The following is an 8,013-nucleotide window of genomic DNA, read 5'->3' as shown; positions in this document are numbered from 1 at the left end:
TTCATATTGAATTAGACTCATTACTCTCGCCAGCCCGCCCGTCATGCTCCAAGAGGTCCTGCCGGCAATTTTGCATTCTCCACATCGTCTCATGACATGGGAGGTGCTTGGCTACAGGCCCTTCCAGTCTCTGCCCCACCTCCCTTTGGCAGCATTTCAGAGCCCCCCATGCTTGTTTCGTCGTTCCTGAGACACAACGCTCTCTGAAATCAAACTCCAAATAATTTCCTCTGCCTCTGGGCTGGTTTTGCCTCTCCTCCATGCCAGGCCCACTCTGGGCAGCAGTGCCTTTTCTCGAGAGATGGGGCATCTTGCCTGAGCCTGGAAATGGCAGATGCTCTTCTGAAACTCCAGGGAGCTGAAAGGTTCGCACAGGCTTTGTGACAATCCTGTGAGGAATGGCTGCCGAGGACGCAGCAGGGCTGAGGCTGAGCAGAAGGTCGATGTTCCCTCCTGCTGCAGGAGCCCGGCACCCCCGGCCTCCCCTGCTGGGCCGGGTCCGGGGCACAGAGCTTCCCCGCCAGCCCTGCCCACCCAGGGGAGAATCAAACCACAACCAGAGCAGGAGCGGGGCAGGTTACAACAGTTCCTTTAATTCTTTCTTTCGTTTCCTCACCGTGTTCTTAAAAGCTCCCAGCAAGGACAGCGCTGGGACAGCAGGCAGACGTGGGGCACGGCAAAGTCCGCATCACTTGCTCTCAGGAAGAGTCTTGGGCTGCGGCTGCAACATGGAGGTGAGAGGAAACTGGCTGCTGAGCTGAGGCTACACAAGATTGGATTTGAAATTTGTTTGCCTTTTCTGGGAAAAAGTAGATTCAAGAAACTCCAAGACAAAATCTGCTGCGTGTAGGGAAGCTGGAACCACCGGCAAAAGAAGAAAAGAGAGAACAAAAGCACCGACCCCTAATCTTGACCTTCTCCATCTCGCCGTTCCCCAGTGTTTGCTCGGAAACAACCAGGACAGGTTTGCCAGCACCAGGGCAAACGTCGTGGTGCCTCACAGCGCATTTCCACGGAGACTGAAAATAAAGTGACTCGCAACCAGGTGAATAAAGCAAAGCAGTTTTTACAGCTTTGTGGTGTAGGGGATTTAAATGTTGTTTTGAAACCCAGGCAGAATGAACCTCCCTTTGCTCCAAATACTCCCCAAATCAGGAGGAGATGGAGGTTCTATTCCCTCTTTAGTCTCGTCCTGCCGGGAGAAAAGGCTGATTGATGGGTTCGGCCTTGCGGTGTCGTTCGTGCCCCGCGGAGCAGCCGCAGTGCAGGGTGGTCCCTGCCATCTCCTCAGCACCCAGCCTGATCTCTTGTGTTCTGCCCGGAGATCCAGCCCTTGCTCTTGCTGTCCCACTGCACAGCTGCTGTGCTCTTTTGGAAGCCAGGTGGCCCTGGGCCACTTGAGGGCTCTTTCAGCTTTTCCTGCCAGTCCCCAGGGCTTTCTAGAAAGCTCCACCGGTCCCTGGACGTAGCTCTAGAGCTGCTGAGCTGGCAGCTCTGCAGTGACTGGAGTTAAGGCTGAGGATCCCTCCAAAGAGGCTCAGCTTCTTGCCTCAGTGCACCTTGTCCCCATCTCCTCATCTCTCTGCTCCCTCCTTGCATTCAGGGCCTTGGAAAAAAAAATCCACACGCACATCAGATCTAAGCGCTTTGTTTTTAATGCCTGAAAACAGGTATCTCGTAGCTCTTAGAAGAGCAAGGCATCTGTTCTGGGCCTTGCTTGTCCACGCTCATCCTTCCTTGGACATTGTCTTCGGGTGCCCGGCCGAAGGAGAGACCTGGGGGTGCTCTGACTGTGTGACACTTGGACTCAGGTTTATAAGGGAAAAGGAGTTCTTGTTGATTATTTATTGAGCACTTGTCTGACGGATCAGGCGGGTTCAAAGCCCTTCCCGGCGTTTGAATACTTCCCGGGGTTGAGTGGAAGTACGTGCCCATCTGCGCTTCTTTTCCCTGCTTACGCGGCTCTTTGCTAGAAGTCCGTGTGTTGCTGCTGTCCGCAGCCGCCTTCCACCATTCCCGCGTCTGAGGCTGGGGAGACGCTGAGCTCTGTCATGCATTTGGATACCTCAGGAATAAAATCGTTAAAAAAATGTCCCCTGCTGCCACATACGAGACGGCACCAGGCACATCTTAGGGGTGAAAGGCAGCCGGGAACCTCTCGGCATCTCCATCCCTGTGGATCCCTTCAGCCAAGTGCCAGCTGCAGGGACCCGGGGCGGTGCCCGCTGGCTCCAGGGTGGGGCGTTGCTGAGCAACAGGGACAGCACATTGTCCTGTCACCCATCACCCACCCGTGTGATCACTCCGGTGGTTGTTTCACTGGTGGCTGGATCGCTTTTTGCGGTTGGCTCGTTTTCTGCGGTTGGATCACTTTTTTCGGTTGGTTTACTCTCGGCGTTTGGATTTCTCTTGGCGGTTGGATCTCTCTTGGCGTTTGGCACACTCTTGGCTTTGGCTCACTCTTGATATTTGGATCACTCTTGGCGTTTGGCTCACTCTCGGTGACTGGATCACTCTTGGCGGTTGGATCACTCTCTGCGGTTGGATCACCCTTGGTATTTGTTCACTCTCGGCATTTGGATCAATTTTTTGGCAAGGAGGAGGAAGCTGCCGGCTGACCATCCCTCACAGCCTCCCAGGCCCCTCCAGGCAGAAAGGCTCCAGTCCCCCCAGATCAGGCTCCGTATTTTCTGCGGGATGGCAGCGATGGCCCCGCTCACCCTGTCCCAACTGCTGGATGTTGCCATCGGGACATCTGGCGATGGGGCTGTGGACCTGCCGTCGCTGCACAGGCTGCTGCAGTCCATGCTGGGACACCTGGGACTGCAGGACCTGCCTGTTCTGGAGCCGGGGCACAGACCAACCGCCCTCCTGGGAGGACACCAGGCCACCAAGGACCAGCCTGGCCTGGAGAAGGAGGAGGACAGGGCCCAGGGCACAGGGCAGCAGCCCCGGGAGCCGGAGGAGCACCTGCCCGGGAAGGAGCTGCTGCAGGGGACCACCAGCAGCTCCCAGGTCACCTCCTTGGCCAACGACGTGGGGCAGATGAAGATCGCAGCCAACAAGAGCAGCATCTCCAAGGTAGAGGCTCTTGTCAGTCCCTGGGGCATGGGCCAGGGGATGGCGGTGCTGGGCGGGGATGGCGGTGCTGGGCGGTGATGCCAGGGTTCCCGTCCCCCTGGCTATGTGGCCGGGCTGACCCCAGGATCCCTTTGCCTTTGGGCTCTCGTGCTGAGCTTGAGGCCGGGCTTTGGGAACAGGGCTGGGGGACATGGCAGGGGCCCTGGGGTCTGTCCTCACCACTGCACGGCTGCCCGTAAACCTGCTCCTCTTCGCCTTCTCTTCCCAGGAGAGCACTGGGGGCCAGTCTGCCCCTGCCAAGCCCCCCCAGTTGGACATGGACCAGCAGCGTGGGGCAAGCTCAGCCCTGGGGCCGAAGGGACCAGGGACAGAGCCTGTGCCCAGGACCAGCAAGGGGACTCCAGGGACACAGCCTGCTGCCCTGTGGATGCAAGAAGGGGCGCAGAGCACACCAGCGCCCCCTGAGAAGTCGGCAGGGACCACCTCACCGACAACATGTCCCCTTGGCCCGTTCCCTATAGGCCAGCAGAGCTTGGCCCACATCCTGGCCGACATCCAGACCCAGGTGTCCTCCCTGCACGGCTGGATGTCCTCCCTGCAGGGTATGGACTACGAGCTCCAGCACGTGAAGCAGGAGGTGAGCTGGCAGCAGTCCCCGAGGGGGCTGTGGGGATGGTGGGAGGATTTGGGCAGGGAGGGGCAGCCAAAGGGCCCCTGTGCTGGGACGACACAGGGGCCGTGCCCTGACTCTGCCCCCACCGCCGTTCCCAGGTCAGGCAGCTGGAGGAGGCCTTTGGAAAGCTGGGGCTGGCTGGAGCCGACGGGAAAGCGGGCAGCAGCCACCAGATCCCCCTGCAGCTGGGGTAAAATGCCGGGAGAGGGTTTCCCAGCCTGCAGGGCTGCAAGGAGCCCAGGGGGCTGGAGCATCCTGGTGTGGGGGAGTGAGGGACACCCCCCGAGCGGCCCCTGGAGGCTGAACCTGCCTGTGCCCCGTCTTGCTGGCCAGGTCTGCACGGCAGGAGATGATCCAGGCCACACTGGAACAGTTGGTGACCAAGAGGACCCAGCAGCTGCAGGAGCAGGTGAGGTCCAGGGGGAGCACTCTGAGCACCTTCCGGCTCGCTGGGGTGGTCCTGGTGGGGTCCTGGACACGTCTCCTGGCTGGATGGGGCCGTTGAGCCTGCAGGGCACCTGGGCTTGTTGGCTGCATCCACCCTGCTCAGAGGTGACTCCTGCTCCCCTTCCTGCAGGTGGACGAGCTGAGAGCCATAGTGGAGAGCGCAGGGCAGGAGCTGGCAGGGGGCATCTTGGACACCAGGGTGCAGCTGGCCCAGCTGGTCCAGCACGTCGTCACCAGCCAAGTAAGCCGGGTCTGTGGCCACGGGGCAGCCAGCCCCACTTTGCACAGCACCACCGTGACATATTCCTCCCTGCAGCAGGATGGGCAGCTGTTGAACCACCTCCAGGCCTGCGTTGCACAGGTGCAAGGGGACTGTGACAAGCTCAGGATTGTCCTCAAGGGCCTCCTGGATCACCGTGGCCAGGAGCAGAAATCCATCGAGGTGGGCGGCTGAAACCCCCGCGGGCTCAGAGCATCATCCAGGCAGAGCCCAGGCTGGTGACCAGCAGGGATTTGTCCCCCTGCCAAGCCGCTCGCAGCCCTGCAATGGTTTCAAATGCCTTTCCGGGAGGTTTTGGGGGAAGGTGGGGAGGCGGGGGGTGCTGGGCTGGCTGGGTGGCAGCTGCCACCGTGCCGTGGCATCACGGGTGCTTTCTGCACTGGAAGGCTCTGTCGCGGTGGGTGGAGAGGCTGGAGATGGAGAAAGCGGACAAGGAGGAGCTGCTGCTGGGAATCGATGCGGTACGGCATGGAGGGGAGCTGGCGCCACACAAGGGTGTCCTGGGCAGGGTGACAAATGCCCCTTGTCCCTCGGGTGCTTGGTGGCAGAACCGGTCAGGGGGAGGGAGGGCTTGCAGAGCCGCTGTGGGTCCCTCGCCAGGTCCTTCTGTCTCCCTGCTTGGGTCCCTTTGGCTGGTGGGACCAAGCCCACGGGAGTGATGGGGTGAGCGGGGCCATGTAGCCACTTCTGCCTCTCCTCCCGATGGGAGCTGGCCCAGCCCAGCGTCCCTCCATCCCTCCCCCAGCGCTCTCCTGCCTTTCTCTGTTGCTAGAAAGCTGACAAAACCTCCCTGGCCGGCAAAGTCAGCCAGAGCCAGTTTGAGGCAAGCGTGGAGCAGCTGAAAGAGAAGATGGAGGAGTTGACGAGCCGGGTGGCAGGCCAGGAGCAGGGCTGGCACCAGGTCCAGCGACAGCTCAGGGAAGAGATGGACTCCAAGGTGAGGGCTGGCACGTCCCCACTGTGCACACCTTGGGGGCTTGTCAGCCTAAGGCAGCATCCCTCCGAGGGTCCCCAGCCGGCCGTGCCCCCGGGGACCGTGACGTCCCATCCTGGTGCGCTCCCGTCCACAGCTGGACCGCCTGGAGCTGGGGCCGTTCCGGCAGCAGCTGGAGGAGCAATGGAACAGCCTCCAGGAGCAGCTGGAGGAGAAGGTGTCGCAAGCAGCGGCTGGTGAGGCGGCTGGGATCAAGAAGTGAGTGCCATAGGGACAGCGGTGGCTTTGGGGACACCGCTGCGTGCAGGCAGGGCTGCGTGCCCCCCAGGAGCTGGCCCAGCCCTTTTCTCCCTCCTCCAGGCAGCTGCTGGCCCATTTCCAGAGCTTGTCCTGCGACCAGCCCCTCAGCATGCTGGTGCCTGGCCCGTGAGTAGCCCCTGCCCCTGGGGGGACGCTGGGAGGTGGGTGCTGCGCTGCAGCCCCGGCCCCCTCCCTGCCACGGGGTGACCATGCGGTGCCGGGCACTGAGCACCCCCGTGTCCCATCTCCCAGGGAGCAGACAGATGAGTGCCAGCACCCGCCTGTGCCGCCGAGCTGCGGGGACCAGCACACCGTCACCCCCCCGCTGCAGCACTGCCTGCAGCCGCACCCACCCAGCACCCCGCGGCCACTCCAGTCCTTCGCTCGGCTCCACAGCAAGCTCAGGGTGACACAGGTAGGGTTACAGTGGCGGTGTCTGAGGCTGGAATGGGGATCTGTGCCTCAGTTTCCCCAGGGAGAGCTGTCTGTGGGAGGGTTGTTGGGGATGCCGAATGGGGCCCCGTGTTTCAGCCAGCCCGCTCTCTCTTTCCCAGCACAAGATGACGGAGCTGTTGGACAAGGACAGACGCAGCTCCAGGGACCGGCAGGATGGACAGCTGCCTGTGCTGGAGGGCAAAGAAGGTGCGTCGGGGTGCTCTTTGGGAGGGGACCTGGGGGGCCTGAAGGGGACAGCGGGGCAGGCAGGACACCTGCGGTATGCCAGGTTTTCCCCCTGGCTTTCCCCAGCCCAGCTCCTTCTGGTCTCTCCTGCCAGGCTTCCCGAGGGACAAGCCCCAGCTGTCCCCAAGGCAGGGGGACAACCCGGCCACCAGGCAGTGGTGGCTGGGACACCAGATCCCTGTGCTGGAGCTGGAGTCGGGAAGGGGGTGTGGGACGATGGTCCTGGGCAGAGTGGGAAACCAGCCTGTGTGCTGCAGAGTGGGGACCAGGACCCTGTTTGTGGATGTCTCTGACCCTGCTCCTCGCCCCCAGGCACCACCGCCTCCTCGGAGCACAAGTCGGCCTCATCCCTCGTCTCCCGGGCACCGGGGCTCTTGCCGGCTCTCCAGCCCCCACAGGATGCATCGGCACCCCGAGAGCCGGGCAGGACTCGGGGTCCCCGGCTGCTCCAACCGCTCCAGCCCCCACAGGACGCATTGGCACCCCGAAAGCCAGGCAGGACTGGGGGTCCCCGGCTGCTCCCGCCCCTCCGGCCCCAGAGGGAAGCATCGGCACCCCCAGAGCCAGAGAAGACTGGGGGTCCCCGGCTGCTCCCGCCCCTCCGGCCCCAGAGGGAAGCATCGGCACCCCCAGAGCCAGAGAAGACTGGGGGTCCCCGGCTGAAGCCTCCCCGCACCCGGCACTGAGCAAAAGAGGAAGCACTGCCGGGCAGCACCAATAAACAGTGATGGGCAGCCAAGCGCCAGCGTGGTCTGAGTGTGGGGGCCCCGGTCAGGATCTTCCCCTCAGGCACCAGGAGGTGCCGGCAGCGTCCCTCGTCCTGCGGCCACTGTCGCCGGAGGAGCTGAGCACAGCCCCCGTGCCACCCCCTGCCCAGGTCTGCGCCGCCCTGTGCTGCCGCGCTCCCCCTGGCCCCCCTGGCCTGCCCAGCGCTGTTTGACCCCTGCCAGGTGTGCTGGTGGCCCCAAAGGGGCTGTGCGGGAGCCAGGGGTGCAGCAGGAGGATGCTGCTCACTTGGTGCCATTGGTGGGATGCAGCCCCGTGGGACACAATCAAAAGCAGAGAGGTTCATGGCTGCGTCCCCTGGTGCCCACGCTGGGCTGCAGTGATGCGGCAGGTCGGAGGTGAAGCCAGAAAGTCAAGTCAGCAAGGCACGGGGAGAATCAGCCCGGTCCACGGCTGGGCACTGGCTTCTGTGCAAGGCAAGGACCAAAGGCAAGGATCTAAGCACAAACGCAGCTCCCGAGCAAAGCAGGGGCAGCTCCAGTGCAGGCTCCACACAGCTCCTTCTCCTTGACTACTTTTCCAGCGCCTCCTTGCCGTGGGCTTGTAGCGCCATGTGTGCCAAGAGCCGCGTTCCTTTCTGTGGGAAGAACCCAGACTCGTGTCCTACTGAAGTGACGACAAACCCAGTGCTATGGTCTGGGCTCTGCTCGGTGTGCACGTACACAGTCTTTGCTCCGAGGACTGCTGCGTGCAAGGAAGAAAGTGATGCAAAAGCAGCAGAGCTGAGCCTGGGGTCACCCAGGAGGTGGGTGACAGAGTGGGGAAGAGGTTGGTTTCTTACCCATCGGCTGTCCAGAAGGAGGGGTATTTCGTGTCCACATCACCAGAGTG

At 62.3% G+C, this 8,013-nt stretch overlaps 1 protein-coding gene across 4 annotated transcripts; it reads left to right on the top strand.

Annotated features, from left to right (window-relative positions):
* The first annotated feature begins 1,821 nt into the window (after positions 1-1,821).
* Positions 1,822-7,885, top strand: LOC102085215 (collagen alpha-1(XV) chain). 4 transcript variants are annotated; one of them, XM_065068134.1, is made up of 12 exons: positions 1,822-3,081; positions 3,350-3,718; positions 3,853-3,944; positions 4,088-4,163; positions 4,332-4,442; positions 4,521-4,643; positions 4,868-4,942; positions 5,254-5,418; positions 5,552-5,673; positions 5,776-5,841; positions 5,968-6,357; positions 6,709-7,885. In XM_065068134.1, the coding sequence occupies exons 1-12, from the start codon at positions 2,698-2,700 to the stop codon at positions 7,115-7,117; spliced, it is 2,382 nt and encodes a 793-aa protein (XP_064924206.1). In that variant the 5' UTR covers positions 1,822-2,697; the 3' UTR covers positions 7,118-7,885. The 4 variants fall into 4 exon arrangements, with proteins under 4 accessions (XP_064924206.1, XP_064924205.1, XP_064924207.1 ...); XM_065068133.1 differs by having other exon boundaries at positions 4,518-4,643; XM_065068135.1 differs by having other exon boundaries at positions 4,332-4,643; positions 5,968-6,130; positions 6,270-6,357.
* The last annotated feature ends 128 nt before the right edge of the window (positions 7,886-8,013 follow it).

Source organism: Columba livia, chromosome 6 (genome assembly GCF_036013475.1).
Source record: "Columba livia isolate bColLiv1 breed racing homer chromosome 6, bColLiv1.pat.W.v2, whole genome shotgun sequence".
In the NCBI taxonomy this organism is placed as follows: Eukaryota; Metazoa; Chordata; class Aves; order Columbiformes; family Columbidae; genus Columba; species Columba livia.
This window is presented reverse-complemented; position numbering and strand designations above follow the sequence as displayed.

Bases quoted from the DNA above. Each gene is read 5' to 3' on its own strand.
- LOC102085215 (XM_065068132.1), top strand. From the start codon at position 2,698: ATGGCAGCGATGGCCCCGCTCACCCTGTCCCAACTGCTGGATGTTGCC. The intron at 3,082-3,349 runs GTAGAGGCTCTT...TTCTCTTCCCAG, and splicing joins ACAAGAGCAGCATCTCCAAG to GAGAGCACTGGGGGCCAGTC. The intron at 5,674-5,775 runs GTGAGTGCCATA...TCCCTCCTCCAG, and splicing joins GAGGCGGCTGGGATCAAGAA to GCAGCTGCTGGCCCATTTCC.